The 19,259-nt window shown below is 40.3% G+C and overlaps 1 protein-coding gene across 5 annotated transcripts in view; it reads left to right on the forward strand.

Moving 5' to 3' along the window:
* The window catches only part of GPR158 (G protein-coupled receptor 158), a 329,086-nt gene extending 320,382 nt beyond the window's left edge, over positions 1-8,704 (forward strand). For 3 of the 5 annotated variants that reach the window (XM_068235645.1, XM_068235646.1, XM_068235649.1), the window contains 3 exons: positions 1,619-1,765; positions 5,050-5,118; positions 6,604-8,704. In XM_068235645.1, the coding sequence (XP_068091746.1) occupies positions 1,619-1,765; positions 5,050-5,118; positions 6,604-8,397 (2,010 nt within the window). In that variant the 3' untranslated portion in view covers positions 8,398-8,704. The remainder of the gene's footprint in view (positions 1-1,618; positions 1,766-5,049; positions 5,119-6,603) is intronic. The other 2 variants (XM_068235647.1, XM_068235648.1) reach the window with 1 other exon arrangement.
* Positions 8,705-19,259: the final 10,555 nt, after the last annotated feature.

Consider the following 19,259-nt stretch of genomic DNA (forward strand, 5'->3'; position numbering starts at 1 on the left):
TTCCCCCACTCTAACAGCCTAAGGGCTTATTCACACTACACAATGCAGGCAAGAACGCAATTATGTGCACACTTTTCCCGAAGCATTGGGTTCACCAGTAACGTAGGTTGTGTTGCAGATGTCGGTGGCTGCAATACTACACATCGGACAGAAAAACACAGCACTGTGCAATACAATGTTTTTAGAAGCATTACAATGCAATGCACTGAAACATTCTCTTGTACTGTGAATGGTAATATGAAAGTCAATGGACGTTATCAACGTTGTCACGTTATCATGTGGATTGCACACAATGACCCATATGCAATTCACTTTTTATCCTGAGTTTTTTCCTAAGAGATACTTTTTCATCTTCTGTTTAAAACAACTTTTCAACACTTTGCAATTGAAGAGTACTAAAAAGTTGGTGAAAAAGTACTGTCAAAATGATTATGAGCGTTTTCTGGCTTGCTGGTGGCTTAAAAGGCATTTTATTGATAAGATATGAAATATCACCCTTGTCGAAAACGTAAGAGAAGAAGGATCCGGCCCAATGTGCTGTAAGTCATAATTGACAGCACCGCACACAGGACCTGATTAAACTCACTTTTTCCTCTAAGGTTCTCCTAGGAGATAATTTTTAATCTTCTGTTTAAAATAACTTTTTAGCACTCTGTAATTGAAAAAGTACCAAAAAAGACCAAAAAGTATGTGAAGTACTCTCAAAATGATTCTAGCAAACTTCTTGCTTGCTAGTGGCTTAACCACTTGCCGACCGCACACTCATACCATGCGGCGGCAAAGTGGTAGCTGGAGGACCAGCGACGCAGATCTGCATCGTCGGGTGCCTCCCTAATTAATCAGGAAAGGCCGCTCGCGTGAGCGGCCGTTTCCTGTTAGATCACAGAGCGGGTCTCCGTGAATAGCCTGCGAGCCGCGATCAGCTAAATGTAAACGCAGGAGACGTTTGTTTCCTTTGATTACATTGAACGCCGCAGCGCCGTAAGGCAGGTTGCCGATCCCCGGCCAATCAGCGGCCGGGGATCGCCGCCATGTGACAGAGGACATCCTGTCACAGTCTGCACAGGACAGATAGCGTCCTGTGCAGCCCCGATCACCAGGGGTGAGAGGGAGAAGAGGGAGGGGGGGAATTTCGCCGCGGAGGGGGGCTTTGAGGTGCCCCCCCCCCCGCAACATGCCAGCCAGCAGGAGCGATCAGACCCCCCCTGCACATCACCCCCATAGGGGGGAAAAAGGGGGGGCAATCTGATCACTCTGCATGCAACCTGATCTGTGCTGGGGGCTGCAGAGCCCACCCAGCACAGATCATAAAAAACAGCGCTAGTCCTTAAGGAAGGGGGGGGGGTAAAGGCTGCGTCCTCAAGTGATTAAAAGGCACTGAAAATATCACCTAGGATAAAACTTGGTAAAAAAGTGAATTGGATCGAGCTTGTAGTGTGAACCTGCCTTTACTGATTCTTATACAGACTGAATGTAGGTGAACTTTAAACCGTAGGATTTATTACAGGTTTTACTGTCTTCTAATTTAGTGACTAGTCCTATTGGAAATAATAAATATGATATTGTTTTTGTCTCTTTTTTTATTCTTCTATTTGACTTTGTTGTTTATGTTTTTCAGTTTTCACATTCACATAGCAGCCCTAGAGATGATATAGCTGCAGAGGCTTATGAGGATGAGCTAGATATGGGCAGGTCTGGGTCCTATCTGAACAGCAGCATTACATCTGCGTGGAGTGAGCATAGCCTAGACCCTGAGGACATACGGGTGAGTCCATTTTCCTTTACATTACTGACTACAAAAGACCAGTTCCATGTTATTTTGTTATTGTAGCATTGCGTATGTTAGAAATGGGTTAGAAACATTTGGGGAGTTATAGTTCTCTTGATACCTCTACTGGAGAGGTTTTTATCTCACTTCCTGTTCCTTGGACCTCCAGGCAGTTTCACAACTTTAATATGAAAACTGGTAGTCTCAGGGACAAGAAATGAGGGACTGCATTAAAAAACTTATCTGGGTTTCTTTTAATTCGGAGAGATACGTAGAACAAAAATGTCGGCACTGTAGCTCCAGAAGGAAGATGGGGATCTAGTCGGCTGTGCTGATTCACCAAAGTTGGCTGTGAATCAAACTTGAGTGTGCTCTGGCCAAAAAGACAGCTATATGCAGTAAAGAAAAGGAATCGACGTTGGCACTGCTGCTATTGACTTTTATTCAAGGTTGTTGCATAAAATAGACATGCATGGTTAGCATGAATGCTGCAAACAAATTGATATAGTGCACAGCACATACCAGGCTGGGATGAATTGGTGGGATGTGGTGGGTTCATAGACTTACGGTCGTTGTTGTGCTGTCAGCGGTTCTTCGGAGGCAAGGCATGCCTCCATAGAAGCGCTAACAGCACAAAACAATTGTAAGACTCTTCAGTACCCTGCACCCACTGCAACCCACTGATTCATGTCTATTTTATGCAACAAGACCTTGAATAAAAGCCAATAGCAGCAGTGCCGACCTCTATTTCTTTTCTTTACTGCATGTTTCTTTTAATTCATAACAATACAAAAAAAATTTCAAGCATGGAGGCACTGGACAACAATAAAAACATTTCTGGAACTGATATGCATTGACACCAATTCAAATAGATTGGAGAAAACATACTCCAGCATTCTTCCTCCTGCGTATTGTTGAGTTATTATGGAGCTACCAAGTTTTCAACATGTTATGATAGCCCAAAGCCATTCTCAGGCTCTTCAGTGGGTTTCTCCCTGTTTACCGTAAAGGGCATCCGAGGCAAAAATAAACTAATAAAATAAATGATTGTATCTATCTTCCTTCTTCTAAAAATAACTTTTTAAGCTATTCCACAGTTTTATTTTATGTTAAAATCTACTTTTTAAGTTTTAACTGTTTTATTGTTTTTGCTCAATGACACATTCATTGAAGTATGCCAGAGCTAAAATCTATGAACTATTGACCATTTTTATCTCTTTTCTGGTCTCAGAAGCCATATTATGCTAGGAAAGGGTTTTATAGTTAGAATTTCTTATCAGTGAGGGTCACACTGCAGTCACTTTCTGTCTGAGTCAGGACTGTGTAAGCCACTTACATACCTGATATGTAACTCTTTCAGGCAGAGAAAGAAAAAAAAGGAACACGGCATAGTTATTTGTGTACTAGGCACTGTACATACCCATGTCTATCTCATCATGTCACATGTCACCTCAGGTAACCTTTAACTGTGACTTACCTACCTGTGGAACTTCCCTATATTGGGGTTTTGTAAATTAGTGCTATTAGAAGTGCAACAACAAGACAGTGAATGGCAGCAGTAAGTTACCTCAAACTTAATTGAACTTTATAAATATACCCCTAATGGCCCATGCAAATGCTTAATACGTGTTGCCTTAATTGGCCATTAATGATTGGTTTGGGTTTTAGCAAAAAGTGGAACTTTACTGATTGTAAGTTAATTAATAAAATTGCTTATTTTTTACAATATTCAATTACAGCAGTAAGTAAGTGTAGTCAGTGTTTTCCCATTGTAAAATCTTACCTGAATTTGATTTATGAAGCGGAACTGAAGATCTTAAAAAAAAAGAGTTTCACTTACCTGGAGCTTCCCCAAGCCCTCAGCCGCCGTCCTGTACCACGCCAGTCCTCCACCATCCTCTGTTCTCCCGCCACCAGCTAGTTTTGTTACCATTGATTTGTAAGTCAACGGCAATTGCGCCTGAGCACCCGGGCCACTATATATATATATAGAACGCTATAGCGGACGGGAACGCGAAGAAAGCCCCGCGTGGCCCATGACCCGCAGTTGCCATTGACTTACAAATTGAGGGTTACAAAACTAGCTGGCGGCAGGAGAACAGAGGATCGTGGCGGATCGGTGCGGGACAGGGTGACTGCTGGGGGCTTGGGGAAGCCCCAGGTAAGTGAAACTCTTTGTTTTTTTTTAAGATCTTCAGTTCCATTTTAAATTTATCAGTAATGCCGGCATCTTTACTGCTGGCAGGTTGAATCACTGTTAGTTATAAGCAGTAACACCAGTTCTTCCATAGTGCACTGGGGCAGAAGGCTGTCTGATATCATTGCCCAAGATAAACAGTGTTCAGTTATTCTTGACCAGGCAAATCACTAATGATATCATCAACAATGTCATAGGACACCTGTCGTACACGTAAAAAGGGCTCATGGTAAAAACGGCGTTGGAGATAATCACCAGTAGAAAACAACAACAGTAAAATTAGTTAATTCTGATAGTAGAATATTGGTAATATTGGTGATCTTTACCAGTATCTTACTATGGCCTAACCTTACCCTAACATTAGCAATCCCTCTCAATGCCCAACACTAACCGATCCCTCCTGCCTAACCTTTAAACTCTCATGGCACTGCGTAACCCTAAGGACTCCCTGGCACACTCTAACCCTAACCCTGCCCCCTGGTGATGCTTAACCTTAAAACACTCCCTATGCCTAACACTAAGGACCCCGGTGCAGGGAAGAGACAATTAATGCCCTTCCTTCCGTTCCCTTCACCTAACTCTATCCACCTGATGTTTTTGCTCTATGCCACCTTAGGCAGCAATGTTAATATCCGTGATTGGTGGTTATTAATGGTGATGAATAGCCAGCGCCGGGATCACCAGTTCTTTTATAATTACTGATTATAACCGCTAATTGCAGCTAACATTAACATTGCTGCCACAGCGGCGCCCTTTTTACCAGGGCACCTCTGTCGCACATTTTACCTGCTTCAACATCAGTGCTGGTGATAGATTGCACTCAACATGGTCATGAAGCGTGGTCTCTCGCAATGCAAATCTAGTTTTTGTATGTAGCTTTAGTGGGCAGTGATCATGTAGTTAGAGTCATCTGTGTCATGTGATACCGTACTTAACCAACTGTATTGCAATCTGTTTATATATAGCTATATACTGAAAGTAAGTTGGGAGGCCCAGCACTTTTCTACATGAGGACTAAAATATTGAACCCAACCATTGCTGTCTTACTTCTGTTCATACAAAGTCAGCCTGTTTTTCATTGCAGACACCTGATGACCTGGGCCGATCTAGCAGAAATAGCTATGGTGCCAGTGTTGGGGTCAGACATATTCAAGTGAGCAAACAAACATGCGTGTTATCACCTAGCCCAATTTGGCAACATCAAGCTCCAGAGTCTTATGAATTAATGATAACTTATATCATTAATAGCTCTCCACTTGGCGTTAGTTTTAGAGCACGTGTTGGTTTTGTGGTCATGTTCCTTGTTCCTAGTATTTGAATATAATCACCATCCCAGCAACACTATACTAAGTGAATGTAATGCATGTATCAAAAGGAGTATTGCAATCCACTGCACCTGTAAAAGAATAATACTTAAGCACTGTACTTAAGAACTGTGTATACTCACAGATAAACTCACCCGTGCATAATCCAACCCCAGAATTGTTCCTCCAGATTGTGGCAAAACAGCATGACCTACCTGTAAGCTGACTCTCCCTCCTCTTACATGTCCTCAGGTCCCCCACAACCCCTCCATGTAGAGCACACATTGGGGAACATGCCACTAATTTACATTGCTCTCCACATCCTCAACACCTTCTGGTTCCTAACGTGGTCTGCAAGACATTAACTTTGGTTATGTGACTAACTATAACCCAGCAGCGGTGGTACACAGAACATCATGTCACAAACTGCCCCAAAATAATTTCCATTACAAGCTGTAAACATATGTGCTGTGCAAGTCTTTTTGAAATGTAATGCTATTTTACCCCTTCTTTGACCTTCCATTTTTTCAAGAATATGATCATACATTTGCATCAGTTACAACATTTTGTATATAGCATGTCTGTAATTTTTGCAGAATCTATATTAAAGGTACTTCTTTATCTTCTGTTAGGCAGAATCCAGCAGCTTCCTATTTCAAAGCAGATCACCTGACACAGTCCATCTCTCCCCACTGCACTCTTTGTGGCCAGCACTGCAATTACAGCCCCTCCCTGTGTGTAATCATCTAACTCTTCCCACACCCTCCACAGTGTCTCTGTAACAGCCATGTGTACTTCCCATCAGCCTGCCCTGCCTGTAACAAAAAACGGTTTATCACTGCTATTCTTTAATTGTTATAAACATGGGGAAGTGTGTGTGTGTGTTTGTGTGTGTGTGTGTGTGTGTGTGTTTGTGTGTGGTAAATGTTTTATTACACTCACAGAACGGGAGGTAACTAGACAGGAGTTGATGACGAGTCTCGGCAGAACTGTGTTGTTGTAGTTCTGGTTACAAAGACTACACGGTTCTAGTCCAAGCATGAAGACAGGTGCCAGGAAGGGGCCTGACACCTCAGTACATATGGAAAATAACCATCGGTTATCATCATGCAGAGCTAGTCAACAGTAGCCCTAGAGGTTTTTTTAGGGATTTTTTTTTTTTGCATTTCAGTTTTTGTAAGGCTTACGTTTTGTAAGGCTAAAGTTTTATTGTATCGTAAGAACACTTGGTGTTGTATAAGACCCATTATAGTATCACTATATGTGCTTTTTCACTATATAAATTGAATTTTGTTTTTTGTGCTTATTTGTGTTTTTTGTGCTTCATATTCTAGGATGAGCTGAAGAAACTGTACACTCAGTTGGAGATCTACAAGAGGAAAAAGATGATTGCAAATAATCCTCACCTACAGAAAAAGAGGTGTTCAAAGAAAGGTTTGGGGCGATCCATTATGAGGAGGATAACAGAGATTCCTGAGTCCGTTAGTCGTCAGTGTTCCAAAGAAGACAAAGAAGGTGGTGATCACAGCAACCCCAAAAATAATGCCAGTAATGCAAAGAAAAGCCATCAGGATTCAAATGCCCACAATGCAAAACTAAAGGATGATTCTTCGAAACATAGGCCATTTTCGCTGAAAAAGTCCCACAGCACATATGATCATTTAAGGGGGCAGAATGACAAACCTAATGGACTTTCCACAGAACAGATTGACATGTCTGAAAGTTCCATAAGAAATTCAGTGAATGGGAAGAAGCCTAGCAATAGAGAAGCTGAGGAACTCGAAGCCGTGTCTACAGAATCAGTCCCCTTGGTTTGCAAGTCTGCAAGCGCCCACAACCTCACTCTAGACAAAAAACCATTGCACCCAAGTTTGTCTGTCCTACAAAAATCACTAAGCGCTATTGCCAATTCTAAGGACAAAAGTTTAGGGCTGGGTGAAAAGACAAAAAGCATGGAAGATTCTGAAAAATATAAAAAAATGGATTCTAATGACAAAGAAGACCAGAAAAGCATGTCTTGCCCTGGCAAGGAGGAGAGCGCAGAACAGCACCCAAGAACATCCAGCCCTATTGAGGAAACCTCAAAAACCCACAAACCTGGAATAATGAAGCAACAGGCCATGAGTTTGACATTGGGAGATGCTGACAAAGCAATTGGTGCCCTTGGATTTAAAGACAAATTTGATATAGAAGAGGTATGCCCTTGGGAAATGTATGACCTTACACCCACTGCTGTGCCTTCTGAGAACAAAGTTCAAAAACATGTTTCTATTGCTCCTTTGGACTCTGAAAAAAATCACACATCGCGTTCCAAAAGCAAATCCCATGGCCGTTCTAAGACAACAGAACAAGGACATCATTCATCAAAGCAGAAGAGCACAGGAAAATCTGACATAAATGCAAAGGAAAGCCAGGAGCAAGTCTTGAAAGATGAAAGTGCAAAAAAACATCACCTAGGTGACACTGGAGAAGCAGATCAAGAGGCACTCACAAAACAAGCATCTTCTACCCAACATGATATTAAAGAACACAAACGAAATTATCCTTTCATTGAAGGGATGTTAGCACCACCAGATGGCCATATTAATTCTAACAATAATTTGCCACAACCTCAAGTTTTTCGAGCTGAAGTGTGCCCATGGGATTTTGAATCCCAGGATGTAATAGATTTGAAAAGAGGTAAAGTTTCACCTACCAGCTCAGGGCTGAGCCCTTTGTCTCCAACATCTCCTTCAAAAAGGAGGGAACAAGAAACACCAGGAAAACATTCAGCTTCATCTGCAAAAAAAGAAGACTCAGAAAAGAATAAAGGTCTCAATAAATGTGATGAAAAAGAATTGGACCCAAAAGGCACAACTGTTAAGATGGACAAATCAAAAAGTGCAGAGGTGTGTTCCATGGTTGGAGACCAGACACTATCTGTTCCAGTTAACAAAGGTAAAAGTACCTCAAATCAACATGGCATAGACAAATGCAAATTAGTAGAGGTATGTCCTTGGGAAAACCTTTCTTCATCACAATCAGAACAAGATACGGAAGCTACTGATAGTAAACATCACAAAACAATGCAAAAAACAAATATGGTGGATATCTGCCCATGGGACTATAATGACAGTGAAGGGAAATGAGGACAACTACATAACAGCTCAGTATGACCCTCCAAACAACAGAAACAACCAACTTTTGGTTCAACATATTTAATCCTGATAGCACTGCTAAACTTAATGCATCCCAAAAAATTTTACATTTTATAAAATGACTGGTCTTGTTTTCTTATTAGTGTATATGTTTCTTGTACACACTTGTGTCCCATGTTAAAGCATTCCAGATTGTATAATATTTGCAAATAACTGATATATTGTGACACAAAATATTTATGCAAATTTGCAGATATTGTATTGACATTGCAACCAAAATACCTGCTATAAATTTTATTTATAGATTTTACGTAACTTTTCACTTGGCTTTGAAAGCCACATATTGTACGAGAAATATTTTTGTTTGATGTGGTTTATATTGTGATTTTATTTATTTATTTTTGTTCTCCTCAATATACTATTAAGTACTATAGTTTGATACTGTATTTATCAGGGTTTTCTTATTTTTAACAAAGGAATGTCAGATGTTTGGCTTATACATATATATAAAGATATAAACCTATATTTAGTGCTTATAGCCTTAGATTTAGTACAAATCAAATGGTCCTACCTAACTATGAGTCTGTATAGCTCAGAGGACAAGTTACTCATTGCTTATATTTCCTTTAACTCTAAGGAAAGTAAGCATCAGTATTTTATTTGAACTGTTACTCCATCAGGGGTGGATGTTGCACCCATTACTGTACCTTTTTTTCTATATTTTCAAGCTTTACTTCTATGAGAAAAATACTTGAATGTTCCATTTTGTTATTTTAGGTTATTGTATTTCTTTTCATCTGCATTATCAGTTTCAAACTAAGAAGATTAATATAAGAATACAAAACAGAAACAAACCTATCTTAAATCAAAATCGGTCATATAACAAAAGTGCCTGCCCTTGTACTATATACTTGTCTACCCTTATATTAAGTACATGACTGCGTTATAGAAAAGTATTTTTCCCTTATCATATATGGAAATTAGCCCTATAACACAAACACACACACACACACACACACACACACACACACATTTTAAGAGTACTTGTACTTTATCTTTTTCTTAAAGTCTTTTAGGGAATTTTAACTTTTGTTCAGAAAATCACATATTAAACTTCATTACTTTATTTTTTTTTCGCAAAGAAAATTAAAGAATCCTCCAGTTCTTATAACAGAAACAGGTAGATAGAAGTGTCAAAGTTTACAGCCAATTAATGGATTAATACAGGTGTTGAAACGAGTAAGAAAGACTCTTGCCATATGCAGTTAAAGGATTCCTTAGTCCTAAACGAATTCTGTAGTTGACGCCCTGTGTGTTTGTGTAGGGAAGTGCGCATAGGCTTACCGCACTTTACGTGGCGTCTGTCTCCGTTCTACCCTGTTCCAAAGGCCAAGTCAGCACAGGTGCAGAATGTCCACAGGAGTAGGCACTACTCCTGTGGGAAGAGGTGCCCGGCGCACGTGCCCTCTGACCTGGACATACTACACATGCATGCGCAGTATGTCCACTTGGGCACCTGGTGACCGCACTCCCCACCAACCTCTAGCCCAGTGTGAATGTGCCAGCTACGTCTTCCCGTGGGAGTGTGCGCATACTCCCGACAACATATTGCACATGCGCCGATCCTGTTGACCAGGACTATAGAACGGGGCGCTTTACAGCTGAATGGAGACAGCAGCCGGGCCACGGGAGGTGTGGTTAGTCTATGTGCACCTCACCACACACATACGGCGTCAATTACAGAATTAGTTTAGGACTAAGTTATCCATAATTACTTTTGCAGCAAGGACGGGATTCATGGGCAGTCTCATAACAGCAGTACGGCTAACAAACAGAGTAGAGAGATTGCTGGCTGTAGATTGAAATGGGGATATATTTTTTACTAACACTTTTTGTTTTTATTATTATTATTTATGTAGCGCCAACATCTTCTGTAGCGCTGCAGAAAGGAACAAAAATATACAATAATGAGGTTTTAATAATAGTATTGAATCAAAGTGGATTTTTTCTGTATCTTTAGCTGTCCATTCCCCATATTACTTCCTTGTATTATGAGAAAACAATGCTTATATTTGTTATGGCACATCCACACATCTTGAACGTTCAAGCCTTAATCTTGTTTTACCGAGTTAAGGAAAATTTTCAATTTTTGTGAATTTGGAATTAAAAAGTAGATTCCATATCCTTTAAATGTTCACTTGCAAATGTCTGCACTTGCCTAAGTTTATAGTTTATATCCAGATGTAAAATAGATGTGGTTTTAATGTACCTTGCACTTTAAATAATTATTTAAAATATTTTATTTGATATATCTAAACAGTATTTATAAGTTATATGCTGGTAAGTTACGAATGACACAACAAATGAAATTATCTGACGTTATCAAGTTAGGTAACAATGTAAAAATAATTATAAAAAATGTAATTTGTTCACATGATGGATTAAGGGATAGAAAGGTTGAAGAACACCTGTCATATGCCTGGCCTGTATAAAATAATTATGATAAAGAAAATACATTTTTATGGTTTCCTCAGGTGAAAACTGCTACTTAGAAGTATTTCCAGAGTTGTAGGCTGAAAAATGAATATGCAAATTTAGGGGTTTTGTATATAAGAAGAGCTTGACTGAACCTCTTTCACCTTCTAAAAGCTACGTTTTGGTCCTCTGGCTTCACTGACCAATTAGAAAGCTTCAGAGCTCATCCTACTTTGCCTTCACCTTCCTTTGACCTCAGCATGCAACAGCTTTAGAACTGCTGATCATTTTAACATGCAGTTTTTACTGAAGGTAGTCTCTGATTAAATAGTTTCATCAAATCTCCAGTCTTTATTGGCCAGGTTTGTTACAGGTTTTCTTTTCAGGCAAGGAAAGATCTGTTGAATAATAAAATATGTCGTATGCAAAGCACTTTAGCCCAATTTTTTGTACATATAGATGTTTTATTAAGCCCATAATTGTTATTTAAAGCAAAGTTGATCCTCAAAAGTGGGTGAGGCTTAGACATACAGACATGCAATTGCTTTCTGATCTGACTGCAAATGGCCAGAGTAGGTGATGAAATTGATAAGCTTATGCTTGTTTATTGCTTAAGGTCTCATTCACATTGGGTGCATTCAAAAACATATTTGCGTGTATGATAAAAAAAAGCATGCGCCGATGCGCATTTCATAATGTGCTTCAGTGCGTTGCTGTGTGTGTTGTTGTTTTTAGTGGACCCATATGGTTTACATGCGCTTAAACGGGCTTAAAGGGGATTTTTTGCTCGGCATTCATTTAGCTTATTTGATGTAGCAGTTGCCAATAAAGATTTGTTTTCACTGGAATTTTTTTTCATTGCTGTGCACTTCACAGCACAACCCACAGAAATGCCTGCAACACCATGTTTCTCAAACAGACAGTAACAAAGAACTTAGATGTGAATGTGGTACATTAGAATCAATGGAAAAAGCTGTACCTGGCAAAGCACACAGTGCAATGCACTATGAAAAGCGTACAGCAACGTCCCTAGTGTGAATGAGGCCTTAGTCAAGTGGTAATGTTTAGAGGTCATCTTGATTATCATATATTGTGGTTGATTCAATCACAAAGCGTTTCTCTTGAAATGATCTTACCTTACCATATTTTTTCAATATGACCATAAGGAAAGCCAATTCTTGAAATAAACAGATAAAAAGAACTAATACATGAAACAAAAACTAAAACATTCTACTGCGTTTTCTCACATGAGATATTTTCACAGCTTATCAGTAAAATACATTTAAACCACCCAGCTAGCAAGGAAATACTCAAATGAACTTTGACTGTTTTTTTACTCACATGTTTTTATTCCCATGTTAGTAGGTTTTCAGTTGTTAAGTGGGTAAAATGGAAAATGATCTCCTAGAAGAAAATAAAGAAGAAAGGTTAATGAAATAGAGGCTTTAAAGAGCTAAAGCATGAGTTAAGAAAGATAAGAAGAGATACGTTGTGAGTTAATAAGTAAGGAAAGATAATTTATGGAGTTTTTTGAATCAATTCCATTATTACAGAAGCAATAGTCCTTTTGATGAATTTCAGATTATAATTGTAAGCAAATCTGAAGTGAAAATAAACGTATGCGATAATGAAATGTATGTTTTTTTACGGGTAACAAATAGAACATTAGTATTAAAGAAAAGAGTCTTATATTTGTATTTTCAGTTATATAGCTTTATTTACAAAATTGCATTGTGCTGTCACAGTTGCAGTTTTAAAACCATACTGGCAAACAAAGTTCATGAACGCTCTGAAACCCCCATTGAACCCTTACCAACCGCTGCAGGATCTGGTCAGCCACACCAATCCATTATAGTGAACAAGAAGGATCCTCAAACCAGGGCAACCAGGCCTGGTTTCCGGATTCTTCTTGTTCACTTCAAAACCGTTCTCTTGTCTTTTAAGCTATAAAACAGAGCAGAGCTAATCACCCTTTGAACTTTCCTGCAGTAAAACTTTATCTCAAGCTGTCTCTTGCTGTTTTTCAGATGTTTAGGCTCTTCAGAAAACAGGACTAAGTTTGACCAAGTTGGTTGAATAGCTCTGAGAAGCTCTTTTGCATAGATAACAAGTGAAATATTTGTTACTCTTCCTGTACTGGAAAACAACACAAGACTCTGTTTTGCTACTAATGTTCTATTTATTATCTGTACTACACATACTGTACAGTTCATTACCTCATATGTTTATTTTTTCTTGAGATTTATTTTAAAACGTCCTTTCTATCAGTTTGTAATATCCTATAGTTTTTTAAGGAGTTTTGAATCAGGATGATACCATATCGTTTTTTAAGTAACTATTTTATGTACTTTAGTGTTTTACATTTAAAGCTCTGGTCTTTGGTGATGACCAGTATTTAGTTGACAACATGCATGGCTAAGGGAGAAGTCCCTAAAGAATTTTGTCTGTAGCTATAGAGGAATGGAGTAAATGCCCATCTGCCTCCCGTGGCATCTCATAATATCCTAAATACTGTATACTAATAAAGACAAGAGATTCCTAGATGTGGATGAATGTGACCTGTTAGATGTATGTAAGAACAGTTTGCTTTATTGTCAGTGGTGGAAAGAATGCAGAGATATCGTCTACTAAGTGATGAAATGCAAAAATGCAGAAAGTTTGACAAAAGAGGATAGCCTTGTTACTGACTTCCCACTGTCCTTTGAAGCGTTTATTATAGAATTTCAAAGAGTTAAATAAAATGGGGTGATATCTACCTCCAGACTTGTATTGCTGTTTTGGCTGCTAAGCAACAGAGTGAGGCAATGGTGCATAAAGAAAACAAGTGGAAAGAAGCCAACTTTGAGCCAGTGCGTAAAAGGCAACTACCTTGAAAAATTGTAAACATTTAAATACATACATGTAATGTAAAATGCGGTATTAATAACTTTTTTTCCTAAGTTGTTGTCACTAAAGTAGGTAGTAAAAGCTGACCGATCTGACAGATTTTGGACTAGTTTATCTCCTCATGTGGGATTCTCAGTATTACTTTTATTTTTTTCATAAGCACTCTCTGGAACAAATCTATACAAAGATGCCAGCTGGCCTCCTTACTTGTTTGCACTCTTTTTTGGCAGTTGGATTGAGCAACTGTCGTTCAGTAAGTGCTCTTGCTAATAAAAATATACCTGAGAATCCCCCATAAAAAATGGACTACTCCAGAACCTGTAAGATCTCTGACAATGTTTCACACTAGTTGTCCTTTAATTTAGAACTTAGGGTGTAAGTGGGACATGAAGTAAGGGTTTGGGCTGGAGTTTGGCTTTAATAGCTTGTATAGGTGGGCACGCAAATTCTTCTTCTGATTTTAGAGCTTATTGAACCCATAAAGGCCTGACTGTGTTCGCTTATTACAATTGTCAGTAAGACATCTGTCTTCTATAGGTTAGTCTTTGCCTGATCCATTGAAACTTTGTAGAGTTGTACCTTCACCCTTAAGCTTATTTTGACTCTCTTAAAGAGAATCTGTACTCTAAAATTCTTACAATAAGAAGCATACCATTATATTCATTATGTTCTCCTGGGCTCCTCTGTGCTGTTTCTGCCACTCCCTGCTGCAATCCTGGCTTGTAATTGCCAGTTTTAGGCAGTGTTTACAAACAAAAGACATGGCTGCTAACCAGAGTGTGATAGGCTGAGAGGAGAGCTTGGAGAGGGTGTGTAAAGCTTCTGCCTATCACAAGCAGTGCTGCACATTCCACACATTCCAGCCTGAGCCCGACAGAGCCGACAGAGGAAAGAAGATAAGATTTATTACAGAGACAGAGCAACTAGAAAAGGCTGCAGTAAGCCAGAGCACATTAGAAAAGGTATAGGAACTAATAGGATAGAAGAAATAAGGCTCAAAATTTTGTTACAGAGTCTCTTTAAAGGTAACTGGCTCCCCACCCATATGGGATCTGCCATCTTTCCCAGAAGATGACCACTGCGGGTAAAGTGGTGCACCTGCACCCGCCACAATGCATGCAGAGAGATGTAGTCTGTAGGGGAGAGTAAAGGGATATACCTGTATTCACAGACCACATCTCCCAGTATGCATTGCAGAGGCCACAAGCGCACACCTTCACTGGGAATCTCAGAATGTGGTCTCCCCTGGGCAGGATGGTGTAGAAACGGTGGGAGGGGGGCGGAGGGGGAGAGCAATACCCCTTAGGTAAGTAATGACGCTCATCTCTTCCCCGATACACACACTCTATTATGAACCTCCCTTATAGGGAGGTTAATTTTTTACATGTTTAGTTCCAAGTGAACTAAACAAATCTCTGAGATAGTAATTTGATGACCACACTGCATCATAATATAACAGAATTGAAAGCACCTTCTCATGTAGGACAGGGTATTCTGTGCGCAGTGCTCAGTGAGTCGTATAAATAACGAGCAGAAGGTCTGCTCCGGGTCCCACCTGGCTGCACTAATTGCAGCCAATGGCAAATTAAACCAGAGTGCTCATCTGCATGAGCTAAAAACTGGACAATAGACCCATTTTTGTGTGAGTTTTTAGTGACAAATGCAGTACAGTTATCATCAATACTATTGTTTTATTTATGTTTCATAAATGTAATGATCCATAATTGGGTACTATTAATTTAAAGAGACTCTGAAGCAATTTTTTTTGCTATATTTACCTTTTAATTCGCTTAAGAAATCTCATCAACGGTAAACCGCCGCATCCCCGCCGAGAAACGAAGGCTGCAGACCCCCAAAATCTCCGGGCAAACATCCACGACCAACTTGGTCGTGGATTGTGCTGCCCTGAGAGGCAGAGCTATGAGCTGTAGCTCTGCCTCTCCTGCCGTCAATCGCCGCACGGATCGCCGGCTCTCCTCGCCCCTCTCTGTGAAGGAAGAGTGAGAGGGGCGGGGAGAGGCAGTGATCCGCGGCGATTGACATCAGGAGAGGCAGAGCTGCAGCAGAGAGCTCTGCCTCTTTCAGGAATCGCTGGCCAGATTCCCCCCGGGGATTTGGGGGGTTTGCAGCCCTCGTTTTTTGGCGGGGATGCGGTGGTTTACCGCTGATGAGAGTACTGAAGCGAATTAAAAGGTAAATCTAGCAAATTTTTTTCCGCTTCAGACTCTCTTTAAGTCCAGGATAAGAACAGGGTGCAGAACTTGCTATGCCGTTATTTAGGGATCCTCTGACTTCCAAACTAGCTTCTATGACAATCCTCTGGCTGGCTCGTAAAAATTAATCTGACCCTTCTCCTGTTCATTAATATTATTTAGACAAATGGGTCCTAAAAATTCCTATCACAGATAATCCTCCACAAGTCTGAGACTTCTCAATATGATCAATGTAAGACTAAGGAAGCAGGAGGAAATAAATTATATATAAAAGTACAAATTTTATTAATGACCAAAATACAAACACACATATATGTAAATCTATTTAAAATTGACCAGAACACACAGGTGGGCCACCATGTCTAGGCCAGATGGAAAAATGTAGGGGATCCCCTAAAAAAATATTGATAGTGCGCAATAGGTGGTCTTACTGCATATGTTATCACAAAATAATTGATGTGCAGGTCCACAGGTCAGGCAAGCTGTCTCATTTATGAGCTATAACAATGGCCAGGTGCACAGAGGTAGATTGATAGGCAGTGTGTGCACATCAATTATTTTGTGATAACATATGCAGTAAGACCACCTATTGTGATGGATTGAATCTCTCTATCAGCCGTTATTCAGCCATTTGATCCTGCAAATCACTGGAAATATTATAGCAACACAGCCGGAATCTGATACACCTGTGCTTTTTCTACTAGGATGCCTTTTTCCATTTAAGTCCTGGACACTTGGCCCTTAAAACCAATGAAACATTGCAGCAACACAGCCAGTATCTGATACACCTGTGCTTTTCTACTAGGATGTCTTTTTCCATTTAGGTCCTGGACACTTGGCCCTTAAAACCAATGAAACATTGCAGCAACACAGCCAGTATCTGATACACCTGTGCTTTTCTACTAGGATGTCTTTTTCCATTTAGGTCCTGGACACTTGGCCTTTAAAACCAATGATATATTTCTCTCCAAGGTCTTTTGTTTCAATGTTACCTGCTAGGAGTCGCTTCCCCCTTTTTTGCATTAAGATATTTGATGGATTGCGCACTATCAATATTTTTTTAGGGGATCCCCTACATTTTTCCATCTGGCCTAGACATGGTGGCCCACCTGTGTGTTCTGGTCAATTTTAAATAGATTTACATATATGTGTGTTTGTATTTTGGTCATTAATAAAATTTGTACTTTTATATATAATTTATTTCCTCCTGCTTCCTTAGTCTTACATTAATATTATTTATTTACAGTGTGCAGTCCCTCGAGGACTGTAGTTCGACACCTGTGGTCTAGGGCTAATTTTGAGGGATGCAACAGCTTATCAGTGTGTTTTTGAGATGAGAGAGAACATACTAAATCCATGTAGATAGTGTATTTTTCTAGAATTCAAACCTGGAACCGTTGCAAGGCAAGAGCGGTAGCCACTTCACCACCATACTACCCTTTGCTTGTCTCTAACTCCTTCTCTAGTTGTGCCTATGGGCTTGTTCAGACAACAGTGGCTTTATAGCCTTACTAAAAGGTGACTAATGCACAAAAGGGCAAAATTAAATCTGCAGTGTAGTTATGCCACGTGTTACAATAGCAACAAATGCATTATCCCACTAACATGCTTGGCACTAATGTAGTAACGCCTGGTGCTCTCCTGGTGTCAGTACTGGTAAAATTCCCTTGTGCTACCTGCACATGGCAAATTTACCGACTTTTCGTGCATTAGGCCCAATGTACCAAAAATAATTTTATTAATGTAATTTCCAGTGTAGCTAAACTCTGTATACAATGTTATAGGTATACAGAGGCGCCAAAATAATAAAAGTATCTAAAAAGTTAAAAAAATACAGGAGGTAGTGGTGGACTTACCTCCTCCAAGCAGACACAAGATAATATTGATGTAATATCAATAAAGCAGTTTATTTATACACTCCACAAGATCATACAATGCGTTTCGCAGGATTGACCCTGCTTCTTCAGGCAATAAGGGCGGAGCATATACAAACAGGTCTGTAATTCAGCCAAGCGCTTGTGTCAGACATTGTACAAGTCCACTCTTGGTGGGGGGTGTTTTTTCCCCCATTTTCTCCGATCTACAAAGAGCGACTTCTTAATCCTAAAGCAGGCCATACACTGGCTCGATTCACGGCCGTTTCGACAGCAGATCCGATCCTGGGATCAAATCTGCTGCCAATCGCTTGCGCTAAACGCACCCGCCGATCCGATTCCCTCCCGAAATCGGATCGGTCCGTCGATCGCGCCGTGCGGGAAATTACCCTCGATCGCCCGGCGGTAGGAGCGCGTCGCTTGCGGCGTACGATTCGGGCCCGATCCGAGCATGTATACATTACCTGAAGCTGGCTCCGGGGTCCTCTTCTCCTCGCTGCACCGCATTTCCGCATGTCCCAGTGTACGCTTATACTTCCTGTGTCACTCCGGTGACCAGGAAGTTGAAATAGAGGGCGCTCTATTTGAACTTCCTGGTCACGGAGTAACACAGGAAGCGCCGGGATGGAGCAAGAACAGCGGTGCGGTGCAGTGCGGAGAAGACGCCTGGGAGCCAGCCTCAGGTAATGTATACGGGGGGGGGGGGGGGACAGGCGGCAGGAACAGCTGAACAGATTGTGATCGTTTTCAGGCTGAAATCGATTCACAATCTGTTTGCAGTAAAGGCAGCCATACGATCCCTATCTGATCAGATTCGATCAGAGAGGGATCTGTCAGTTGGTCGATCTAATGGCACATCGACCAGTGTATGGCCACCTTAAGTCTGGTCAGGTCTAATCTCCCCACCTGCATTATCAGTGGTTGCCTGTGAGATAACCCTGACTTGTGAAGTATATTGTATTTACTCTATCATCTCCTCCTCTACTACCAGTACATACTACACCATATTGGGCTCTCTGTGTCCCTCTTTTGTTCTATCTGATTGTGTACAGTTTGTTCATGCCAAGCTCAGTTTTTGTTGTATGAATCTTCTTTATAGCTGCTTTTTAAATGAAACTCGAGGTGAAAATAAACTGATGAAAGAAACAGTTGTATCTATTCTCCTACTCTTAAAAAGGTCTTTAAAAAAAATCTCACCGTTTTATTCCCACAGTGCTGCAAGGTGAGAGAGCTATCCACTATGCCACCGCTTGTTGACCAATATATACAGTATATGAATTATTGATCTTCTTTATTTCTACCCTGCACTCAGAAGCTGTTGTCTTCCCGGAAAGAGTTTTATGGCTGTAGTTCTTTATCAGTGAGTGTTTGCTATAGTCTGACTAGGTCCCTGTAATGATCGCTG

This window comes from Hyperolius riggenbachi, chromosome 5 (assembly GCF_040937935.1).
Source record: "Hyperolius riggenbachi isolate aHypRig1 chromosome 5, aHypRig1.pri, whole genome shotgun sequence".
NCBI lineage: Eukaryota > Metazoa > Chordata > Amphibia > Anura > Hyperoliidae > Hyperolius > Hyperolius riggenbachi.